Source organism: Eutrigla gurnardus (assembly GCF_963514095.1).
Source record: "Eutrigla gurnardus genome assembly, chromosome: 6".
NCBI classification, from domain to species: Eukaryota; Metazoa; Chordata; class Actinopteri; order Perciformes; family Triglidae; genus Eutrigla; species Eutrigla gurnardus.
The window spans coordinates 1,424,314-1,450,158 of record NC_139920.1 but is presented as its reverse complement, the minus strand read 5'-3'; the positions used below and the strand labels follow the sequence as shown (position 1 = coordinate 1,450,158).

At 42.1% G+C, this 25,845-nt stretch overlaps 1 protein-coding gene across 4 annotated transcripts in view; it reads right to left on the bottom strand.

Moving 5' to 3' along the window:
- Window positions 1-1,656: 1,656 nt before the first annotated feature.
- Window positions 1,657-25,845, bottom strand: part of nfia (nuclear factor I/A) — a 189,903-nt gene continuing 165,714 nt past the window's right edge. For all 4 annotated transcript variants that reach the window (XM_084011573.1, XM_084011572.1, XM_084011574.1 and 1 more), the window contains 3 exons: window positions 25,271-25,436; window positions 23,654-23,742; window positions 1,657-11,469 (listed from right to left, as the gene is read on the bottom strand). In XM_084011573.1, coding sequence (XP_083867699.1) covers window positions 11,455-11,469; window positions 23,654-23,742; window positions 25,271-25,436 — 270 coding nt within the window. In that variant the 3' untranslated portion in view covers window positions 1,657-11,454. The remainder of the gene's footprint in view (window positions 11,470-23,653; window positions 23,743-25,270; window positions 25,437-25,845) is intronic.

Below are 25,845 nucleotides of genomic sequence, written 5' to 3'. Positions count from 1 at the left end.
GTGAATTGTGTGAGAACTGTGATTCAGTTAATTTCAGCATTGTAACAGGTGCCCCTTTCTGATTAATTTAAGTGTGACTGGTTTTCAACATATATTGTAGTTTATTACCATGATGTTGATTTCTTTCACTTGAGAAAATTAGCTCTAAATGGAAGCTTAGCTTGTGTTGTTAGGACCAATATAATACTGAAGGAATAATCAACAACGGGGATATAGTTTAGTTTAGTTTTGGAGAATGTATTACACGAAAACAGTCTTAACCAAGAGACATATTCATGAGGGTAAACTGTAAATACAATGAAATTAAGGCTTTTTTCCTCTTAACTATAGTTGTCTTCTCCACTTAACTCTTTGATTTGATAACATCAATAAAAAAAATAATTTAACAGAAATTGCAATTCCATGCAACAATAAATAGATCCTCTGTACTTTTAACTTTTTAATATTTTCAAATATGTGATCTGACAGGAGCCAATCACTACAAAATATTTCTTTCTCATGCTATAGCCAGATAAAAGTATCAAACCACCTTAGTATGCATCAGAATAAAGGAAATGGCATCTACTATGTGCCGGGAGAGGACCTAAAATTGTCCAACCAACATTTTCTTTTGCTTCCAACGCCCATGGTCCCTACCCATGGGCTTTTTACTGGAGATGCACACTAAATACCCAAATGTGATGTCATTTTTTGCACTCTTAAATTCGTTTTTTTCTTCTTAGTGGTCCAAATATTGAAAACGAATTCACTCGTTCATCCTTGGCTTCTCTCCTTCAGCCACAAGACACGGTGAAATCCCAGAAATCTTTGCACTGTGAAACAGACGGTGTGCTAGTGGTATTCAATACCACACGCACACGCACACACACACACACACACAGACTTTATGTGTGCATGAGTATGGCTGACATCAGCAGATCTGGCTGGATTAGAGGGAGAATGTTTCTGTTACAACACAGATCAAACACAGATTGAACAGTGGAAACAGCCAGATACAGAGGTCTAACTCTGCCATCACACACCCACAGACTTTGATCTCCATAGAGAGGTCGGTGGGATTTTTATCAACCAAGTTATCAAGCTGCATCAATCCTGAGAAGCATCGCTCCAAGTGATGTGATTGAATTCATTTCCCATGGTTATTTGCAGTGTAACTTTAATTAATTTTAATTATGTTTTCATACATCTTAAAAGAACAGAAATCAACTGAAGACATCCAAGACTTTGTTTTGCTTTACCCACAACCACCTCGAGTCCAGACTGAGCTAATGGATCTTTTCTTCAGTTTAAACTGTGTGTTAAACTGAGAGGGAGACATCTCTAAGTCCTGCACAATGTTAGCCACTTTTCCTCACTATAGTCCAATGAATCTTATACCTCGTGAATAAACCAAACTGTTGTAGCTCTTTAAATCCTAAATGTAGAATTCACTGAAAAACAGAGGAAACAATGCTACCACATGATCAAAACTGATCACATGTTCACCTGTAGAAACCTTCTACGACTTTAAGCATGAAAGGTTTTTTCTAAACTATAGCAAAGTAAAATAGTAAATTAGTAAGTAAAATTCTGCTAGACATCTTCGTTCTTGAAATATTACATTCTGGAGACATCAGCACTGGACAACCCTATGCATAAATGCACACACAAATACGGTCGATAGAGCATTAGCATCTTTATTTTTTGTCGTTGTTGCATAGGAAATGCACATCTTGCTTCCATTAAATTGAGTCTGCGTGGACATGAATTCACTAATGGGGCCGAGAGAGATGGGCCAACACTTCACCAGTTCAACAGAAACAACAGTCATAAAGGGATAGAACAGAAAAAGCATGAAAAAAACAAAGAACAGAAAAAGGAACAGAACAACAAAGAGACGACAGAAGAAGTGACAGTCAGAGAAGTCAGTGCAAAGAAGGTGGACAACAATGACGCTGGACACAACTGATGGAAACTACTTATCATTGAACAAAAGTGTAACACCAGATCGTGGACCGGTGCGACGGCGGCGGCAGAAAACACTGCCATGTCCCATAAAAGAGTTGTAGAGGCACAAGGTTTAAGTCTGTTCTGGGTGAGGATGGAGGTGAGGAGGTTGATGGTTGGGTGATGATGGAGGAACCGATCTGGTTGTGGTCAGGATGATGGATGTCATCTGGTTTCTGTGGTGGTTTGGGCAGTGAGAAGGGACGTTGGGATACGTGAGGACGGAGCTATGATGTGAATGAACTCAGACTGCAGCGGGACACTTTCCCGGCGTCCCTCTGGGGGAAAGTAAAGCTCTCCTTCTTTGAGATTGTCATGGGACAGCTACAGTTAGCATCGCCTCCAGAGGGCTCTCTCCAGCTGGATGCTTAAGATTTCTATTGGATTCTATTTTGCTTATTGTAAAGGACTGACAATGGTTTTACATGTTTCAGTCCATCTACTACAGGTCATGTACACTGCTAACAGTTCCATTGCATGCTGCTGTGTTTTATACTTTTAAATACATTGCATTCAGGAAAGTCATTTTCAATTATTTATTTTGATTATGAAATTAAATTACAAATATATCTGCGATTTTCTGTTTGACATTGTTGTTTTGTTATTAGCATAGCTAATACCTGCTGATTTATTGTCCTATGGGATTTTTCAGTTGGGCTTTAGATCAGAGAGCATTTAACATTTGAGGACTTTGAACAAATGTTAAAGGGTTGTGATAGTATCATTAAAATTTTAGACAATACCCTGCCCACCAAGAAAGCTTATTAAACACTACACAACATGCTCTGGAAAATCTTTAGCAGTGATGTAAAGCAAAATCAGTAGCCCAAAACAGTCTGGTCATCAACAAAGTTTGTCAACCTAAAAGTTTTCTGCCTAAAAGAGATGCACAAGTCGAAGAAACTGTTTAGTTTCAAAGAGTGGTGCTGCATCGACAGGCTGCAAGTCGAAAACAGAGAGGAGCCACTGGAGGTGAGCTAGACAAGCCAATCGACCCCGGCTGGCCTGAGACTGGGAAAGGGAAGGGGGAGTCTCCCAGGTCCTGGCTACCTCTTTTTTTCTAGACCTTTCTCATCCTGGAGGAGTGGCAGCTCGTTTGAAGTCCTGCCAAGGGAGACGCAGCGGAGGCTCGATGAGGAAGGAGGGAGATTCTGTCCTGGATAGTGCTGAGCACTGCAGAAAAAGGCCGAAGCCATCGATTTGGTGTCCTGCAGGAAACTGCCTGGGGAGGAAGAGGAGGAGGACTCGCTCAGAGCCATGCAGAGATTTCTGAGCCTGCTGGTCAATGGTTGTGAGGGGAGGGAGGAGAGAGGAGGGCGGGGAAGGCCAGACCAGGTGTTTGCTGATGTTAAAAGTTAGCTGGAGATTGTCGGATTAAAACCCTGCAAGGCTGCGGCAGTCCACTGATCGCCCCGGGGCAGTCATCATGGTGGCACTCCCATCAGATCAATGACAATGAACCAACATGTGATAGAAAACCGTGGCTGTGGTTTCATGTTGGGATGAAAAGAGTCCCGTGTGTGAGGATGAGAGGATGAAAGAAGTGAGCAGAAAAAGGTTTGAGGCATACAGGGAGAGGTCAGAACAGAAAAGAGAGGAATCAAAACAATAACAGAACAATCTGGTTTTTGAATATTTTTTCTCATTTATCTTCGTAACAGTTTACTAGGCGATTATGGAAGAGCATGCAGTTATATCTTATGATAATTGTACATTAGCTATAATCAGAGGGGCCTGACAGACAGCAAAGGCTACTGGTGGTCAGAAATTTCAACAATTACAAACAATTATTGTATTCAGTATTCAGAAGACCATTATAATACAGGTTTTCACAGGCACTACATTTGATCTTTTTCATTATATCATGTAATATGCTGGTTTGTTTTTATTTTTCATTTATTTTTAAGATTTTTCGTATAACTCGTTCGGTCCGTAGAAGCTGGGATCTGGAAACGGAAGGACTGATCGTAAAAGAAGGCAGAGGCTGAACTTTTCCACAAAGTTAGATACCAAAGTCCACGTGGGCCGGCGCACACATGTGAGCCGCGTGCACGTGTGGATGGTTGTTTTTAAGTCAGTGCATAGTTCTCATGCAGATTAGACTGCTATGCTTTGAGATGCTGTCAGGAAGCATGATGATAGTAAATTCAAATTGTCACATTTCCCAGCTTACCTCCTCATCACTGGCTTGGTTTAACACTTAGCACCATGTAATGGTTTTGCAACAGGATAAATAAATATCTTTGCAAAGGAGCAGTGACACTGTTATTCATTACAGTTGAGTGGGAGAGCAGCTTCAGTGGTACCTGCCTTCTTGTCCAATGACTTTCCTTCATCACTCCAAAGTGATGTCATTTATACTAATTTCCACAGCTCGTCGCACTGAAGGATGTCTTCCTACTGCTCTGTTGTTGCCCAAGACAACAAGGGGAACAGCGCAATTTTCATTCAGTTTGGAGAGAGCAAATGCAGCTGGAGGCGGATTTCAGGTGTCACTGAAGCTCTCCCTGTTCCTTGAATGATTGTTCTACGAGTACTGTACGTTCAGTGTTGCTATAATTCACATACTTCACTAAAGTGAGTGAAAGTACTTGGGTGGATTAAATATACATTGGTCTAAAGCCTGAAGAATTCTGCCTCTCTTCACAGTTCAAAGATTACTCAATTACTTCCAGACTCTCATTCAAACTGGCAGAGCGGTCCGGCCTAATGGATTTGTCTCTGAGGAGGTGGTGACGTGAAGACAACAAACGTGTTAAAGCATAAAAAAGATTGGTCTTCCTTCAACCCTGTTTCCAGATGGAGCGGCAGAATTCCTCAAAGGCAAAATCCAAAAATGAACTCTTGGCAGGGAGGGGGTGAAGCAAGAGGAGGGAGGGGATGTAGGGAGGGGAGGAATGCAAGTGCTTCTCTTTTGGATTTTTCAAGACAGTCTTTGATTCCAGCTCTCGCTCATATTGCTGGTTGGACAAGCTTTGGAGTGTTCTAGATTCAGGGTAAATGGAGGAAGCTGCAGGATTCCTTGGCTGGTTAGAAGCTCAGAGGGGGTTTGTCAGATTTGTTTTTGGTTAATTTACAAGTGTGGAAAAATCCCTGTTTGTTGTGAATCAGCATCATGGTGCTACTTGGTTCAGCCTGATGGGCTGGCCATTCTCTTAGCCTTTGCTTTGATTTGTATGCCTGTTGATGGCATTGTGGAGGAGGTGAGAATGGTGTAGTCAGCTTCACATTCAGCCCCTCCTCAACTTCCACCACACCACCAGCACCACACGGTGAGTTGGAGCTCTTCAAAGGTTGCCCTTCCAGTAGGATTTGAGTTGTTGCTCATTTTTATTTAGCTTTCTTCCACTATTTTAATTTGGACTGTTTGCATGTTCACCTGACACACATCTCCAAATGTCTGTGACAAAGTCAACTCAAACAAATACATTTAATACATTTTAAACTCTACCCTTAAATGTCCCCTTGCTTTAAAGCCATGTAATTTCGGCTTGTTCCAAATATTCACACCCAAGATGCTTCTGAAGGCTTCACCATTTCATCAAATGATACCATTCTTTAAGCATTATTTTAGACACATATCCCCCATTGCAGTATTTGGTGTCTTGCCACTACAATTTTGTGGGTTTAAAAAAAGTACGGACAAAACCATAATGAGATGACAGTTTTAAAAAATGTGTTTTTAAATGGACACGTCTCAGTCACGTCGTTTGTTTCAAAGCTGATGCATATTTCTATTGGTAACATGCACAAGAGTTGATACAGATGTTTGCTTCCATATTTCTTTTGTACTTTATCTGACATTTCTGTTCTGTATTTCTGTTTGGAACCTGCCTTCCCATAGCACCCTTCTCTGGCTTAATCAATAATGTAAATTATTGTTGGTTGCAGTCCTCATTGTGAATCTGTACTGTGGAAGAACACATTAAGTGTAGATAAAGGAGGACACCTAAAGGAGCTGCTGCTACATTTTAGACAAGGTTTTAGATGTTAGACTGTTCCTCCCATATTCACAGGTGGAGCCTCATAATCTTCACAATATCTAAGTAGTGAAAGTCAATATCTCCCCAGTGGTAGAACTGGAGGGGGATATAGGAAATGAGCAGAAACTCTGATCACACTGGAAGTCCTTCGTCTTGGTGGCTTGCCATTCCTCGGCCAATACTCTGCTGCATGAATGTGATGCAGTGTGATGTGCGGAATGACAGAGATCAGAGTTGACCTCCAGGCTCATGGAGGGCTGGAGAAGGAGGAAGAAGAGAAGGAGGAGGAGGAAGTGATCTTGTGGGGACAGTGAAGAAAGAAACATGGAAAAGAAAAAGAATCATGTTGCATAATCAAGCTGTTTATTTTCCTGCATGGAATGGTGAACACAAAAAAAGATGCCGAGATGCATTTATAGTAGGGGCATCCTTTGGCTGGCTATGTCATCGTCTCCTGCCTAAAACTAAATTTTTTAAATGGATAAAAAAACGCTTGCTTTTCTTACCAATTTTCCTCAGAATTACCTAGATGTAGCTTCATCAACACTGATGCAACAAATAACCTTCAAAACATACAGCATACTGTAACATCCATTTACAATGGTCTTAACACCACAGCGCCTGTACTTTTTAAGTACAGGAATATGCTATACCACCAACAGAGGAAATGTTCTTAAATACATACAAAAAGGAAAGCAAATGAAGAAAAAATAAAGAAAAATGGAAACAGGAAAGTTTTCAACTTAAATCCAGTTCCCTGAAAACAAACCAAACCAGTTCTAGTAATGTGGCCTCGATACAAACAATCAGAAAATTCACAACACTAGTTTTTCCTCATTTTATCAATGTTACAAAAGTCCTGCATTATAAAATAGGGCAGCTTTAAAATCAGTGTAATTAATAAAACTATACAACATACAAACACGTCTCCCAGTCTGGCCGAGTGGCCCTGCTGCTCTGCTCTCCCGTCCATTAAGAGCTAACTCTTCTCTGTGTCTCTTCACTGCTGTACCAGAACTAAATTACACACACAACACAAGAACAAAAAAAACACGCTGCCCAAACTATTGCTTTTATATTCTTTTTCATTTTTTCTTTCTTTAAAAAGGGTGCAATTTTGTCATTACTTTACACACAACACAGCCAAGAGTCGCTGATTAGATGCTAGGCTGTTTCACAAGGTTTTTGTGACACTTAAAAAAAAACATGTCCGTGCAATTTTTTTTTATTCCCTTCGCTCTTTTGCAGCCCTGGAAGCTATATTTTTTTAATCTAGTACTTTTTCACTATTGTCATTTATTTCGTATTTAGTGCAGATAATTAAGGAAGTAATGCCCAACTCATGGCTAAAGGGTAGGCAAGAACAGAGACAAAACAAACGTGTCACACTAAGAGGAAACACAACCCACACAAGCGGAACTACTAAACCATCACAGCTGACGGCGTCACGTCACTGTCCGTTAAATTTCATAGATGGACTGAACACAGAAGAGGTAAACAATTTATTCACTGAAACCTCTGCCGCGGGGCAGGGCGTGGTTAAAATGTTGGACGTCATCAAACATGTTTTTGACTACATTTCTGTGGGATGGAGAAGAAGTTGGACTTGTTTAAGGCTTGCTTGTGACAATTTAAAAACACCTTTCGGAAAGAGAGCCCCAAATATTATATTCTGGTTGTCTGATAGATTATCAAAACAGGAAGTAAGGAAGTAGTATTCACCGAGCAATGGTTGCTCAGCTTGGTTGAGGCGTTGGTGCAGAGTTGGCTTCACAATTTTTAGGGAACGACCATGGAGCACAATGCCAGTCATGTGCACGCTAACTTTGGTTGAACGTAAAGAGAAAGAAAAAACAAGCTCAATAAACAACGTCAGATAAAATAGGTACGTAGTGAGTGCAAGCAGGTATTGCATATTTTATGTCCTTGTTGTTCATTCTGAGAACAAATGTATAAGAAGCAACCAACCAAAGATTAAAAAGGAAGACTTGAAAATTAAAGTGTTTACTGTTTGGAGAAAAACAAATATCATCCCATCAGACAAAGGATAGGGGAAGGTGGGGGGGGGGCTTATAACAGCTACTGGGCAGGTATAAGCGCCGTCTGGTCTATGAAGATACTAGCATCACAAATTTTAGTGAAATGAGCACAATGTCATCAACTGCCAACAACAGCAAAAGTGAGAAAATGTGTTTTCATATCAATCCATATCCTATTATTATTATTATTATTATTTATTATTATTATTATTTAAATGAAAGTTGAACATCTTACACAAACTCAATTTCCAAACCTAAGAGTTTAAGTTGTTAAACTGAACAGTTCGCTAACCTGACCCAAAGTGTTAAGCCACTAAACAGTTAGCTTGAATTAATCATTTTAGCAGCTAAACTGAAAGGTTATCTAATTGGAAGCAAACATTTGTGGCTAAATGTTAACTGTTGGGACAGCTGTCCTGAATGCTGTCCTCTTGATTAGACTAAACCTGAGTTTTCATTAGTTCTGGCCAAATACAACATTAAATACTGAATTGTGAAACGTTATTTCGGTGTTATCCACAGTAATGTCACAAATTGATAAACAGATATGCATAGCGGCAATGCATAGCAGTGAACATCAAGCCAAAATATGTTCCTGCAGGTATCGGTGAGAAGTGTGGATGATACATCATTGCTGCCTTAAAAGGTCCAAAATTGTTTTGCAAAGTCTGCAGGAAAGAATACTTCTTTTTTTATTATACTGTTTTTTTTTTACACAGATTTTAGTCAGTCATCTGGTCACCCTATTTGCAACAGCTAAAAATCTCATGCACACTTCATGTTGTTGTTACGTGAGGTTTTCTTCTTCATATTAGTCCTGACACCATCACATAACCTCTGACTTGGTGCTCATTTCACAAAATTTGTTAGAATGTACCTGGAGGTTATTGACCTGATTGTAGCTGGTGTGGATTTCACCTGGGATTTCTCCACTCAGGGCTGCAGGTAGGGGAGGGGGACAGAAAGCAGTGCAGCGTAGGCCTGAGATGAAACTCAGAGATTAGAGTCAGTGATTCGGATATTCACAGCTTTCCCACTTTAGCTGTAATGTTTTGACAATAATCGCTCCAGTTACCTACAAAACCTCAGGCGTGGAGGTGGTGAATTAAGTAATTAAAAGGAAAAAAAGGAAGAAACAGTGAAACACTCCACATTGGATCTTGTGCAACCTCTCAGGACTGGACTGTAGCTCAAGGCACATTGATGAGGAACAATTGTTTTCATGCAATTTGATAACATACGGATGAAAGAGAGAGAAGGTCTTAGAACTGAAACGAATTGATCTGTTGCTGAAGGAAAAATGTAAGAAAGGGAAGGAAGTAGGAATAAAACCAATGGAGCGATGCCGAGAAGCGAAGAGAGCTGGTTGTTTGTGAAGGAGAGCAATAGAAAAGGGTCAAACTAATCGACGGCTGCTGGCAAGTGCCTGATGTTGGGTTTACAATATAGTGTCTTTAACTCACTAACTACATCATCTATGGAAAAAAATTGTCACTAACACTATAACATGCAGTTTTTTTTTCTTTTTTCTTTTTTTTTACTTTTTCACTTAAATTCACTTTTGTTCGACGCTGGATGGTCTTAAGAGTGTGTGTGTCTGTGTGTGTGGGTGAGTGTGTGCGTGCACGCATTTGTGTGTTTATATTAATATATATAGTTGAGGAAAGTAAAAACAAAACTGAAGTTCAATTAAATGGTAAGTTGCATGTGAAGCGCTCGGCTGTCTATTCATGGACGAAAGCTTCCAGAGAGTTACCCTCTGCTCTGCCTCTTTATCTCTAAACCACACCCCCTGATTACACACTCATGGCCTATTGGCCAACTGCAGGAATAAGTGCTTTTGATCGGACAGGACCTCTAGGAGACCCAGCCAATCACCAGGTAACACCTGTGAAAGATTATCTCGCAGAAACCAGAGAAAACATGATTACGTTTCAGCTAAGTTCACTCGTTATATTTTCTCCTGATTTGCCTCATGAGAAAAAGTAAGCTGAAGTGCTCATTAAAATGAGTTAATCACTTAGCGTTTTTTCTTTTCAAAATAATAAGCAGACTTGTGCTGCAAGTAATGCTTTAAAAAGTGATTGTTTCAAATGATACTTCTTTAAAGGGATTTCCGTTGCTTTACAAGATGAACAAACAGCAAATAATAAACAATGAATGTGGATACAGCTCCCCTTATTTCTCACAAGGCTATGGTTTCTAGTTGCTGTGTTGCCTTTTGTACCCCAATGTTTTAGAGTCCCAGAGGTGTGAGCGGACTAGGAAGAAAAATATAGTTTATATATACTTTTCATCAACCGTTTTCAATGAGCTATCTTACAAAGATATTTAACTATCCAACAGCTAGTCAACAAAATTGCACTTTCCTCATGATCAATATTCCACTTGTAAAGTTTTAGTCACTCATCTGTCTCCTGTCTGCCTGCTGTGTATCGGACACCAGAGCTTTCTGCCCACCCTTAGTATGCTGTAGCTTCACCCAGACTGGTGGATGGATAGAGGAGGAATAGGAGGGGACCAGCTGAAATGACAGCTAAGAGAGAAATATCAATGAACCATGAAGCCAAAGCCTCCCAGAAAAACAAGCTTGGATCCACCAGCATCTGGTCACAACACTTCACATCAACAAACCCCTGCTTCCTCCATATTTCTAACCCCACCGTCACCTGAACTCCCCCATCAGAACCCGCCATTCTTCTATTTGTAGTCCATGTTCTGAGTGTGAAAAAGACGGGGCATCCATCATTTTTGCCCAAATCACCTCTCCATCAGATCAGCTCTTTCCATTAAGCATTGGTTGATGTCCTTGGAAAGACCCTTTTCAACTTCCTCCCTCCCTGACGTGCCACCAACCAGGAGTGGGGTCAAGTCCATCCCAGGAGGTGTGTGAGGGTTCAGGCCGGGGGTGCCAGCTAACACTTTTCATCTCTTCACAGCCCATCCTTCCAACCAAGGCAACCCCAAAGCCATCACAATCCACCAGGATGGGGCAGTCGGACCGAGGGTGGAGGGCACTGTACTGTTGTCAGTCCACTGGATGCAGAGGATAATGGGAGACTGGGTATGTGATTTTCTCCAGAGGTAAAGCTCTGTGATTGAGCCATTCTGGGTTCCCAAAAAACTGGTCTGGTCCGGCTTAGGGGTGTGGGTTCTGGCACTATAAATGGACATCAACAAAAGAACTGTACGTCTACAGGGAAGACTGGGACGTATAGTTTACAGATTGGGTGTTTGGGGTGCGTTTCATCCGCTATAGCCATGCTGATGCTGCTGAGTCTGGGTATGGCGCTGGTGGGGGTGGAGTCAGGCTCAGAGGAGGAGGAGGGTTGCAGGGGCGGGGCAAGAAAGGACTCTGTAACAGCTGGCATCAAAGGTCAAGGGTTGAGGAGGCTGCAGCGATCTGTCGTACAGTTGAGTGGAGGGGGGAGGGGCCTCTGGTGTCTTTATCCCAGGTACCACTATGGAGAGAACAGAAAAACACATTGACAAGGAGTCATTTGAACCATGTGCACAGGACTGTTCAGAGGAGGGGAGCAAAACATTTACTCCATTCATGGTTTTTGACATCCAAACCATTAAGTTGCTGTGCTGGAAACTGATCCATAACCTGTTTTATTGTAATGGAGTGGTTAGCTTGGATACACATCAATGGATTATACCCCCTGATTTCAAGATGAGTCATCAAATATTTTGATAGCCTATGTAAATACATAGGGCCCTAGTTTCATAGACCAGGCGCAGTCAGCATTCAGCGCACCTGCGCCACACCGACGGGGTGTGTCCGCCTGGACGGGACGGGACAATCTATATAGATATAGATATACAGAGTTCTTACAAAGACCAAAAAATGTGAGCACATTACACCAATTCTTAAATCCTTACATTGGCTCCCTGTATGTCAGAGGATTGATTTCAAAATCCTCCTGCTCACATATAAATCACTACATGGTCTAGGGTCGAAGTATATCACTGATATGCTCCCACTACATAAGCCTTCTAGACCACTAAGATCTTCTGAGACCAATCTGTTAGTGATTCCCAGAGTAAACAACAATCACGGGAGAGCATCATTTAGTCACTATGCAACAAATGGGTGGAATAAACTTCCTGAAGATGTAAGACTTGCCCCAACTCTGACCACTTTTAAAACTAGACTTAAAACTTTTATGTTCACCATAGCTTTCTGCTAAATCTTTTAATGTCTGCACTGTTTTTAATTATTGCAAATGTGTTTTTATTCTCCTTTCTTTCTGTAATGCATTTTTAAATTTTTTCTTATTTTCTTTTAATTCTTCTATTTTTTTTCTTCTCACTTTGTTTTATGATGTGAAGCACTGTGAGTCTGCCTTGTGTATGAAATGTGCTATACAAATAAAGTTGCCTTGCCTTGCCTTGCCTACATTCACATGTTGATTCAATTAGTTGCATTAAATAGTGTTTGTTGTGATTATTTATTGCATTTAAACTGCGCACCATCAGCCAAACTTCCACTCTGCCAGCTGTAATTCGCCTTGAATGAATGGACTTTATTTGCGCCTTGCGCCGAGAGTAGACCAGGGGTCCGTTTCACAAAGCAGGTTTAGTGAAAACCTTGAGTTAGTTAACCCTGAGATGAGGGAAACTCTGGTTTTTCGGTTTCACAAAGCCAGTTCAGCATAAATCTGAGTCAGTTACCCGGGTAACATACTCTGTGAACCTAACCTGCTCGCTAGCAGGTTTGCTTCAACAAACCCTGAGTTTCTCCCTACATGTCTCCGCCTTTTTCCGGAATCTGAACCAACTCTGAAAAAATGTGCCGTCCTTTCATCGTCAACCTAATCGATATGGAAATAAAAGTGATTCTAGCAGCTTTGCGTCAGGAGAGGATTTTGATTACCTTTCCTTCCAATCACATTAGATATTATCTAAAGAATATTCTCCGACATTTTCAACATTTCATATCGCGGACATAATCCGCAACCAGATTCTTTGCGGAGCTAGTGTTTTTGCGAACGGGAGATTTATGAAATGTTTAAGTACATTTCTGTGTTGAAATATCTGCTTATATTTACTGTTTAATATGTGAAATATGATTAATATCATATGCCTTAGTCAACGTATTTGCGCAATATTCTTATGCTTAATTTTCAACTGACGCCACTTTCTTTCTGTGCCTGGGGGGATTACACCCAATGAAAATGAGAATTCATTCAGTGCGCTCCTTTGTGAACTACGGGAGTTGAACCCCTGTCACCTGCACCGTGGGCGGCGTTGCTAACCATTCCACCACAGTATTGCTCTGCAAGTCTGAAAATAAAGACTTATTACCTTTAGATCAATAGACTGTTTCATTCAGTTATACACATTAGATCGGGCAGTAATTGTCTGCCACGCCAACTATCGCTACTTTGCTGCAGTTACGTTGCTCCGCTTTCTCAGGATGAGCTCGTTTTCTACATAAACACTCAGTAATATCTAATGACGCTCTCCCCGTTGCCATGGTGAATCGTAGTATCGGAGCGCCATTGATGATGGCTTTATAGAGTCGGCAGGCACGCGCGTAACTCAGAGTTTACATACTCAGAGTTGACTGAACTAATTCAAAACCGCTGTTCTGAAACTGAAAACTCAGAGTTGCCCATCTCAGAGTTGGTCAACTCAGAGTTCAGTGTTAGGTTCAGAGTTTGTTGAACCTGCTTTGTGAAACGGGCCCCAGGTTGGAGCTGGCGGGCTTTCGGCGAAGTCTCGGCGAGGCTTTTTGCCACGAAACTTCCGCTACGCCAAGCTGAATCTGTGACGCCTCCCCCTGCTGCGCCGCCACACCCATCTTGGCGCAGGCGATCCACCAAACTGCCAAACTGACCGTGTGCAAGGCTGCGCAGGTCGAAACTTGCATTACGCCGGCTCCGCCACCCTGCGCCGCCCTGCGCTGCGCCACGAAACTAGGGCCCAGAGTCTTAGCTACTTATTTGGGGCAGAATGAGACATCTCACCCTCACTAACAATAACTATAGATTGTCATTAAATTTGCTCTTAAAGGGATAGTTCGGAATTTTGGACATGAGACCTATTTTCCAAGTGAGCCGGTGTGTTGGAGACGTCTGGAGACGTTTTCAAGAAATTTCATTCAGTTCTTCTAGTTGCCGAGTTCGCTTGTGCTATGGCTAGCGCAAGTCAATGGTTCTAGCTAGACAGGCATTAAAAACAGTCTTGCCCACTCCACAGTGCACCCGAGGCAAATCCATTGTAACGGCAGACTATCGATGTACATATGTGTTGATAGAATGTTTGAAATAAAACCAACCTTGCATTTTTAAAGATTTATGTCTCAGCAGCAGTAGCGTGTCATACTTCCTAGTAGGCTATGGCAGCGGCGGAGTTATATCACCTAGCACTTATAAGTTACCGGTTCTATAATAGTTTTTTTACCTGCTGTCATTGCTACAGACGCAGAGTAGCCTGCAGTGCTAGTTTCTTCAATCTCACAGAAATGGACACTTTTGGAGAATATACTGAAACTTTTGAAGACTCTGATGAGGAGTTTTTTTCCACCCAACCGTACCTGTACGAGCCTGAATATACAGAGGAAGAATTGCGCAAGAGGGATGCTCAAAGGGCAGAACGTGATCGAGCGTCTGTGGAGACCGAGATAGCCCCCGCTGGAGCTGAGAACCGGGACCGAACTGGTGGTGCCAGGAGGGAATCCCCCGCAACGCGTCCGAGGCTTTACGGGTCTACGGACGGAGCAGAGTTCCGGGTTCGCGGTGCGTAATTGTGGGTTCGCATGGCCTTGGGCTGCCCGGTGTTTGCGTGAGGTCCAAGCGCTTTTCACCCAGGTCTGAGGGCATGAGTCCCGACAATTCGTCCCGGTTCGATTGCCTATTTACGGGCAGTATTTCGGGCGGCGCGTTTTGAGTCCAACGGAGAGTCCGCATGTGTGGATTCGCGGAGCCACCCGCTGCCCGGTGTTGGTCTGCGGGCTTTTCACCCAGCTCTGAGGGCACGAGGCCCGACTATTCGGCGGTGTTCATGTGTCTATTTACCGGAGGGAATCCCCGCAACGCGTCCGAGGGTTTCAGTTCTCCGGACAGAGCAGTGGTCCGGGTTCGCGGTGCGTAATTGTGGCTTTGCCTGTCTAACTAGAACCATTGACTTGCGCTAGCCATAGCACAAGCAAACTCGGCAACTAGAAGAACTGAATGAAATTTCTTGAAAACGTCTCCAGACGTCTCGAACACACCAGCTCACTTGGAAAATAGGTCTTATGTCCAAAATTCCGAACTATCCCTTTAATATTACAGCAGAACACAAAATACAAATCAATGCAACAAAAGTCATTGCTACGTACTTCTATGCACTTCTTTATGCTTTTGCAAGTCAAGTAAAGTTGAAAGTTTGAAAGTTTAAAGGTCCATTCACACCAAACACAAAGCATTTATGCCTCGATTACATTATTTTAAGTGTTGATCGAGCAGCTGCAGTGTTAGTATAGCCTACCTCCGATCGAACAGTCCTAACAAACCATGACTTTTTACAAATTCTCTCAAGTTCTCTCACCATCTTTTTTTCAAGTGCAAATGTCTGCACTTCGGCGATTTTACACATGGAAGTTCAGGTAATGTCCTTATCCCATTCCTGCTCCCCAGTGGATGGAGCCCTTTTGATTTTGATCACCACATTACCTTATCTGTAGTGCCACTCTCAGGACAAACTTCATGTAAGATCAAGATCAAGGCTGCTGCAGTTTTTGTAAATCCGGCTCCACAGTTGCTCTCCACCGACTGCAAGATGCAGGGTATGATAGGAAACGCCTGGCTGTGACCTCATCTCAGAGATGACTGGCGATTCAAGTTTTGACAACAAACACCACGTTAAGTGGAAAATACTAATTTCCTGTGTAGTTGTAATGGGGCATTCACACCATGTAGACACGAAATAACCACTATCACTGCTTTGTACATGTTGTGGAAGTCTCAGATATAGCAGGAAACCAAATGAGTTCATATCATCAACCAGAGGTGCTCTGTGAATTTCATGTGTATTTCCGTCGGCTTTTAAAATGCTTGTTTTGGAAATGGTGGTCGGATCGATCAGAGCTAGGCTATGCTAACACCATAGCTGCTCCGTAAACACGTACATAAATACGGCAGCGACCTTGTTGTTTGTTCCACAGACAGTCTGGTTTCTAGTTTGCTTCGGTCTCTGTATGAAATGTAAGATACTATCGTATAGCTCTGGGAGAGTGGTGTGAAGGGAGGAAAGTCCTGTGCTTGTTTGACCCATCTGTCCATAAATTAGACACCAACTGACACCTCAACTCATTTCAGACATTTTGCACTTCAAGGGAAATTTCAGATGACACCTTAGCCAGTTGTTGTGGGAATCGTCACAATTAGATTATTAAACGATTCTCGATGCATCACGAAGGATTGCTATTTTGGATTTAAATATAATGAGAATATTTCCTTCAAACCTGTATGAAATGTAAGATACAGTTGCAGAGCTCCAGGAGCCCACGGACCACTCCGATATGTTTAGCCTCCATTACTGATATCGAGTGGCGGCACAAGGAGAATCTCAGCACTGATTGGCTTTGTGTCAGGTCTTCGTGTTGGCTTTGAGCCTCATTCGCATCAGTCGCGACATTTGCTAGAATTTGCGACAAGGTTGCATCTTTGCATTGATTTTTTGTGTAATTTGGTCGCGCAAAAAATTGGTCTCACGTTTGGTATGAACGCCTCTTAATATTTAACACTTCATTGTAGGCTATTGGTCTCATGTTGTGCAATAAGGAGTTTTCAACTCTTTCTATCTGCTCAGTATCACCAAACTGTGTGTGTGTGTGTGTGTGTGTGTGTGTGTGTGTAATCCATTTCTGATAGGCCGGTATCGATTGCCAAAGATGCATCGTTCATGTTTCATGAATCTTCCCCTCCTCTTCCTCCTCTTCCTCAATGCCCCTGCCGAGTTCAAGTTCATCCCCGCCTTACATCATGTCTGGTTGCTCGGGACAACCAGACGGCCCGGGACGTGACTACCATCGCCAAGGCGAACGCATCAGCCTCCATCCCCTCCCTACCTACCCTACCTTCCCCGTTCTCCCCCTCCCTCTCTGTCTTTACATTAATCCTCTCTCAATAGCTTTCACTGTCCTGTCCCGCTCTGCACTTTTTCATACACACACATACACACACACAGGTATTGATTTAAAGTGAAGACACACACATACACATACACCTTCACAATACACAAAAATTATATGCAATTTCAAAATCTGTTTTTGAATATTGAACATATGGTGAACGTTTCAATAAAACACATGGAGGTAAATAGTTTCAGCGTGTGTTGCAGGGTTTCTCTGCACTCCTGACTCGTTGAAATTCTATTGCTGTGGGCGCGCGTGTGTGTGTGCGTGCCGTAGTGATAGAGGAGAAGACTGGAAGGTTAGTTTTTAATCAATACAACTTGCTGACGCTGGGACTTTTCTACCTCGCTGGCTCACTCTCTCCCTCGCTCTTCCAGTGTCTCTCACCCAATTGCTCGCTCTCTGCACTGCAGCTCCTCCCTCCCTCTGTCCTGAGAAGTCTCAGAGAAGATGAAACTCTCACAGGCCAGACAGTGTGTGTGTGTGTGTGTGTGTGTGTGTGTGTGTGTGTGTGTGTGTGTGTGTGGAGTAATGTTACCACACAGGGTAATGATGCTGACAGCTGTGATTCAGACTGTAGATACTCATCACAGAGAGAGAAAAAGATGAGGAAGAGGAAGGTGGAAAATGAAGCTAGAGAGAATTTAAAGGATCAGTCTGGTGTTTTTCACGTCAACAAATCCGTCAAACCATGTTCATCTCTTTTTCAATTCCTTCTGACTTCTTTTCTGTCATTCTCCAATCCCATTGGCTGACTGAAGCTGCTAAAAGTCAACATAAAGGATTAAATGAAGATACGTGTCATCTAGTGTCAGAGTGTGACTCACTGATTTTAAAACAATGAAGCACAGAGTAAGAAGAGATATCAAGATTTGATACACACGCAATATTTCAATAGCTACCTTCTTTGTTGGTGTGAGTCTGAACATATGACAGTAAGATTCTCATTAAAAACAACTTTCCTATGTGGGTGAGTCATGAGGTAGGCGTGGTGCTTCTGCTGCATGTCTGTGTGTCAGCTTCACCTTGAAGACTGTGTGCAAATTGGACACGGAGACAGATGATGACTACACTTACACACACACACACACACACACACAGTGAAACCCTCATTTCTAACGACTGCTACTCAGACGTAACATAACCGCATTCGCACACACACTTATTGATTAGGTCATGGCTGGCTGTTGTATAGTGGCGTGTATAATGTGTGTGTGTGTGTGTGTGTGTGTTGGTTGGCACGATGGTGGTGCCTACTCCCTCCCACCATCTTCGTCTCCGTAGGCAACCACCACGCTGACTGATGTGGGCACGATGCCTACTCTCACACAATGCCAGTGCCATCTGCCCCCTGCTCCCCCAAAAACCTACACACACACACACACATACATGCACAGACTGTCCAGTTGGTCACCATGACGATGAGAGAAGGGAGTGTTTACGGTACTGTCCCATGGCTCTCTCTCTCTAACAGAAGCCTGATGTTAAAAGCCCAGGGTGACTTTTGTTCCTGTTTCAATGTGTGTGTGTGTGTGTCATTATGTTGGTTTTATGTGAGTGTATGTGTTTGCATGTGTGTGTGTGTGTGTGTGTGTGTGTGTGTGTGTATCCTGCTCTGAGGTAACACTATTTGATGCAGCAGGACTCCCTCTGTCAGTCTACTTACTGACTTGTATACACATTAACTAAACACATTGCAGGACCCTCATTAACATTAGCGTTCCTCAATCCTACAATTCTGAAACTAAACCTGAATCTAAATATAAATGTAACCATGAAACCAAGTTTGAAAGTATGTGAGAAATGCAGACAAAATCCTCACTTTTGACATATTTTTACTAGTTTTACGTTTCCAAATCGCCCCACTTTCTCAAAAGGTCCTTACTTCCCAGCAATTTTCCCACAAAAATATAACCTAGCATTTCCAACTGAAGTGTCAAAATTTTAGTTAGTTTAGTTTAAGTATCCTCAATTTCCAAAAGCACATTACAAAATGTTCTCACCCTCAGAAATGGTCATTAATGTCATTAACAGTTTTGTCCTTTCTAAAAATGTCTTTAAGTGACAAAGTGTCCTCATTTTTCTAAAATGTACTGTTCCCAAGAATATCATTACTTTCCAAAATATATACATTTTCTAGACTGCTACCCTTTTACCTACTCCTTATATTTCCTTACTTTCCAGAAATGACCTTACTTTTCAAATGAGTTCCCCCTAAAATGTATATTGTAATTTTTTCACAATTTTTTTCACAAAAAAAGTAAAAACAAAAATGTCTCTGACCTCCAAATTAGCCTGACTTATTTCCTCACTTTCCAAAAACATCCTCAATCTCAGAATATTGTCCTCACTTTTGAAAAAAATGTCCAATTTCCATAGAATCCCTTCCATAAAAAACTAGTAGTAACTGTGTCCCTTTCTAAAGATATCCTCCTACACATTGGAAGATTGTCATTGACTTATGATTTACATTACGTCAATTCCCAAAAGGATAACACGGTTTGTGAAAATGCTGGGTCAGAAAAACCCGACATTAGTTGAGGACTGCGAGACGAGGCACGACATCCCAGAGAGACAGAAGAAGAATAAATAACAGGAGCCAAACACCTTGCTCGACGTGTGTGTGTGTGTGTGTGTTGGCCTGTGACAGAGTCAATAAATTGACGGCCTTGTTCACTGCAGGATCCCCCCCCATACACACACACATATACAAACACACACCAAAGCAATCAAATGTCAACAGAGGACTCCCACCTCCCTGTCATATCGCTACTCTGTGTGTGTGTGTGTGTGTGTGTGTGTGTGTGTGTGTGTGTGTGGGTGTGTGTGTGGGATGAGTTAAGCCAAGGCTGCCCAATCGTTACACTCTTCATAAATCAGCTGGTAAACAGACCCTGACCCCCCCCCCACACACACACACACTCTCAAGAGCATTGTGTGATGTGGATGTTGAGTTCCTGACCACCTGCTCTATAGTAAATGTTACAGGCCTGATGTGAAGTGCTTTCTGATGCGGGGTCAATATACACTCAACAAAAATATAAACGCAACACTTTTGTTTTTGCTCCCATTTTTCATGAGATGGACTTAAAGATCTAAAATTCATTCCAGATACACAATATTACCATTTCTCTCAAACATTGTTCACAAATCAGTCTAAATGTGTGATAGTGAGCACTTCTGCTTTGCTGAGATAATCCATCCCACCTCACAGGTGTGCCACATCAAGATGCTGATCTGACATCATGATTAGTGCACAGGTGTGCCTTAGACTGTCCACAATAAAAGGCCACCCTGAAATGTGCATTTGTTTGCTTTATTGGGGGTCTGGGGACTCAGAACCAGTCAGTATCTGGTGTGACCACCATTTGCCTCATGCAGTGCAACACATCTTCTTTGCATAGAGTTTATCAGATTGTCAATTGTGGCCTGTGGAATGTTGGTCCACTCCTCTTCAATGGCTGTGCGAAGTTGCTGGATATTAGTGGGAACTGGTACACGCTGTCGTATACGCCGGTCAAGCACATCCCAAACATGCTCAATGGGTGACATGTCCGGTGAGTATGCTGGCCATGCAAGAACTGGGACATTTTCAGCTTCCAAGAATTGTGTACAGATCCTTGCAACATGGGGCCGTGCATTATCTTGCTGAAACATGAGGTGATGTTCATGGATGTATGGCACAACAATGGGCCTCAGGATCTTATCACGGTATCTCTGTGCATTCAAAATGCCATCAATAAAATGCACCTGTGTTCTTCGTCCATAACAGATGCCTGCCCATACCATAACCCCACCACCACCATGGGCCACTCGATCCACAACATTGACATCAGCAAAGCGCTCACCCACACGACGCCACACACGCTGTCTGCCATCTGCCCTGAACAATGTAAACCGAGATTCATCCGTGAAGAGAACACCTCTCCAACGTGCCAGACGCCATCGAATGTGAGCATTTGCCCACTCAAGTCTGTTACGGCGACGAGCTGGAGTCAGGTCAAGACCCCGATGAGGACGACGAGCATGCAGTTGAGCTTCCCTGAGACGGTTTCTGACATTTTGTGCAGAAATTGTTTGGTTATGCAAACCAATTGTTTCAGCAGCTGTCTGAGTGGCTGGTCTCAGACGATCTTGGAGGTGAACCTGCTGGATGTGGAGGTCCTGGGCTGGTGTGGTTACACGTGGTCTGCGGTTGTGAGGCCGGTTGGATGTACTGCCATATTCTCTGAAACGCCTTTGGAGACAGCTTATGGTGGAGAAATGAACATTCAATGCACGAGCAACAGATCTGGTTGACATTCCTGCTGTCAGCATGCCAATTGCACGCTCCCTCAATGCTTGTGGCATCTGTGGCATTTTGCTGTGAGACAAAACTGCACATTTCAGAGTGGCCTTTTATTGTGGGCAGTATAAGGTACACCTGTGCACTAATCATGATGTCAGATCAGCATCTTGATGTGGCACACCTGTGAGGTGGGATGGATTATCTCAGCAAAGCAGAAGTGCTCACTATCACACATTTAGACAGATTTGTGAACAATGTTTGAGAGAAATGGTAATATTGTGTATCTGGAATGAATTTTAGATCTTTAAGTCCATCTCATGAAAAATGGGAGCAAAAACAAGTGTTGCGTTTATATTTTTGTTGAGTGTATATACAGCGGGTGAATTAAGTATTGAACCAGTCATTTTTCTCAGTACATACATTTCCAAAGGTGTTACGACATTTTCACCAGATATTGGTAACAACCCAAGTAACCCATACATACAAAGAAACAAAAAAAAAAAATATGTTCAGAAATTAAGTTATGTGTAATAATGTGAAATGACACAGGGAAAAATGATTGAATACATGAAGAAAGGGAGTTGCAAAAAGGCATGGAAAGCCAAGACAACAATTGAAATAAGTCAGTAATTAAAAAGCAATCCAGCCTTGTGTCAGTGCAAATTAATATAAGCTGGTTCAGTCCCAACTGATGGCCTACAAAAAGGTGTCATTGCCAAGGTGTCACACACGACACATCTCATGATGGGTAAAAGCAAAAAGCTGTCTCAAAACCTTGGCAACCTATAATTGTTGCAAGACTTAACAATGGCATTGGTTCCAGGTGCATTTCTAAGCTTCTGAATGTTCCAGTGAGCACAGTTGGGGCCATAATACGGAAGTGGAAAACAATCATTTCACCATAAATTTGCCTCGATCAGGTGCTCTTCGCAAGATTTCTGACAGAGGAGTGAAAAGAATAATCAGAACAGTTGTCCAACAGCCAAAGACCACTTGTGGAGAACTTAAAAAAGACCTGGAGTTAGCAGGTACTGTTGTCTCAAAGAAAACAGTAAGTAATGCACTCCACCGCCATGGCCTGTATGCACGCTCACCACGCAAGACTCCATTGCTGAAAAAAAAGCATGTTGAAGCTCATTTAAAGTTTACTGCGCAACATTTGGAAAAGCCAGTGAAATACTGAGAGAATAGTGTTGTCAGATGAGAGCAAAATTGAACTGTTTGGATGCCATAATACACACCATGTTTGGAGGAGAAATGGCACTGCATATCACCCTAAAAACACCATCCCAACAGTGAAGATTGGAGGTGGGAACATCATGGTGTGGGGCTGCATTTCAGCAAATGGTACTGGCAAACGTCACATCATTGAAGGAAGGATGAATGGGCAAATTTACAGAGACATTCTTGACCAACATCTGTTGCCATCTACCAGGATGATGAAGATGAAGATGAAAAGGGTGGACATTTCAGCAAGACAATGATCCCAAACACACAGCCAAGGAAACTCTCAATTGGTTTCAAAGAAAGAAAATAAAGCTGCTAGAATGGCCCAGCCAAACACCTGACTTACTAAAGCCCACTGAAAATCTATGGAAAAAACTGAAGATCAGGATTCATAGAAGAGGCCCACGGAACCTTCAAGATTTGAAGACTGTTTGTGTGGAAGAATGGGTCAAAATCACACCAGAACAATGCATGCGACTAGTTTCTCCATACAGGAGGCATCTTAAAGCGGTCATTACCAACAAAGGCTTTTGTACAAAGTATTAAAGAAATATCAGTAAGCGTGTTCAATACATTTTCCCTGTGTGATTTCACATTATTACACATAACTTGATTTCTGAACGTATTATTTTTGTTTGATTCTTATGGATTACTTGGTTTGTTCCCAACATCTGGTTAAAATGTCATAATAGCACCTTTGGAAATATATGTACTCAGAAAAATGGTGATGTTTTCAATACTTATTTCACCCGCTGTGTATATATATATATATATATATATATATATATATATATATATATATGTGTGTGTGCGTGCAGAACTCCAATGTATTCCTGTTAAATCAGGGTGTATTAAACTGCAGGTAACTGTAGCAACAGTATTTAATCTGCATGCTTTTGGCCAGTGTCATCTAACTACGAGGAGACCCAGAAGACGCTGGCCTTCTCTACTACTGTACGTCCCACACGGAGGCATGAGGAGGGCTGTGTATTTGTGCGGCTACCTGTGGTTGCTGAGGGATGTTAAAGCCGGGATCTCTGGGTCCGACGCTGACGAACCGCTGGGCTGGAGATGAAGTGGGGGTGGAGTAGGCTGCACAACACACACACACACAGAGTTCAGTTTTTTTCAGATCAAGCTAGTTTAGGTGTAGACTCGTCTTTCTGGATTTTTTATTTCTGAATACTTCAGACAAGACGACATCTAAAAGGACTTGATAATCACATTCAGATGTATGTAAAAACTGCGAAACAGAGACAAGTGATTGTGACTGTCTTTGGAATAACAACTTTGTTAGAGAGTAAAAACACATTCTTGGGACACAACTCATAGGACTTCATAGCCAGACTCAAGATTGGCTTAAGACTTTCACCCTATGTTGGTGTTTGTTTTGAGTTGGTCTTCTAGTCGTTTGGAATTAAAGGAACAGTCTAATGATTAATTCTCGTCCTCTCCATACTCAGATGAATCAGATGGATAAACAGTATATCTCTGTTTCAAGAAGACATACTTTGACTGTGACTAATAGTCAGACTAATTTGCTATAAATTGTGGGTAGATGAAGACTTTCTTTTCAAACTTCAAAAAACATGGTTGGAGGAACAGCTCTGTTTTCTCCAACAACCAAAAGTGTATCTCCTGGGAGAAATTCAGCAGTTACAAGGACATTTTAATCACGGGTAACATAGAAACATGGCTCCTAGGGACTGTTCACATGTCATATTTGCGCCCTCAAATTTGTTGTGAATGTAGACACACTCAAAAACGACACATGAACTAGTAAACTACCACTAGGGATTTACAGTGCTGGAAATCCATTTACCTTTTTAACTTTGTTTAGTTTAGTCAGTGAGGCTTATCACTAAATGACCACAAATTCATCATCATCATTATCATCGCAGAGTACAGGTTTTGGTAACAGGATGTAGAGAGAATAAGGGCGGGCAACCTTGGATAAAAGCAAGAAAACGGCACGGTTCCCAAGAATGTCCACTTTTTTAGACACAACATGTGAACAGTCCCTTAGTCCTGAGTTAACTTTTCTACCTTTCTATCACCAAATCTAAAGCAAAATGAACACTACACACGACAATCCTCGAACCTCAAAGTGAAACCAGGATGCCTTTAGCCTAGCTTAGCACAAAGAAGAATTGGTGGAAAAATCAAATTACTAAAGCTGTCGAGGTAGCTAAATACGTATCAACACTGCGTTTCATAGTGTTGACATATTTATAAAGTTTTGAAAGCCTTTTGGGAATAATTAGGAAGATCTAGGTCAGAGTGATAACAAAGATTTCTTTCCTGCTAAAACCTGAGCACATTTGGACGCGCCTCACACAACCAAAAGCAATAGATACATATATTCCTGTGTTGTAAGTGAGGAGGATTAAATAGTTTTGGCACAGACTGAGTGTGTTTTTGCCAAACGACAGAAAATTGTCACTATACCCTGAAGCCAAATATAATCCAAACACAATAAGTCACCTCTCACAGATTATGAATAATTTCTTTCGATTTGGAAGTAAATATAAAAATAATAATTCAAATATTGTGATGTTGGGTATGGATTGAAAGTTAGGATGAGAAGTTAAAATGCTAATATTCTCTCATAAGGACTCACTGGGTGAGGTGGGCGAATTGCCTCCGCCTTCGGTGGAGGAGGTGGAGGGCGGCTTGGCGTCGACGGGAAGCGGGACTGGACGGGCCATCGGGGGAGGCGGAGGGGGAGGTAGCATGGGCGTCGGCAGGAAAGGATTGTGGACCTTTCCCTGGGAGCTACCATTAGGCTGAATGAGGGGAGTTAGAAAGCATTCAATAAAATATGTATACATTTTCTGCAGAAAAACATCAACAGGTCGGTCACAAAACTAACCTGTAACAGCTTAACTAACAGCTCTTCTGCCCTTCTGTGTGTGTGTGTGTGTGTGTGTGTGTGTGTGTGTGTGTGTGTGTGTGTGTGTGTGTGTGTGTCAGCAGTTTTCCTGGCTGGTCATAAAGAATTCTGCTGCTGCTCGCATTTTATCCTGCTAATCTATAAGCATAATACCACAGCACCTCGCTTCACCTCTCTGCCTCCTTCTGTGTCTACTCTTTCCCTCCACAGACTCTTCACATATTCATATACTTTATACTATACTGTCTTTATGCATGCTTATGGGTCTGTGACTGCACATATACAGTTATATTCTTCATCAA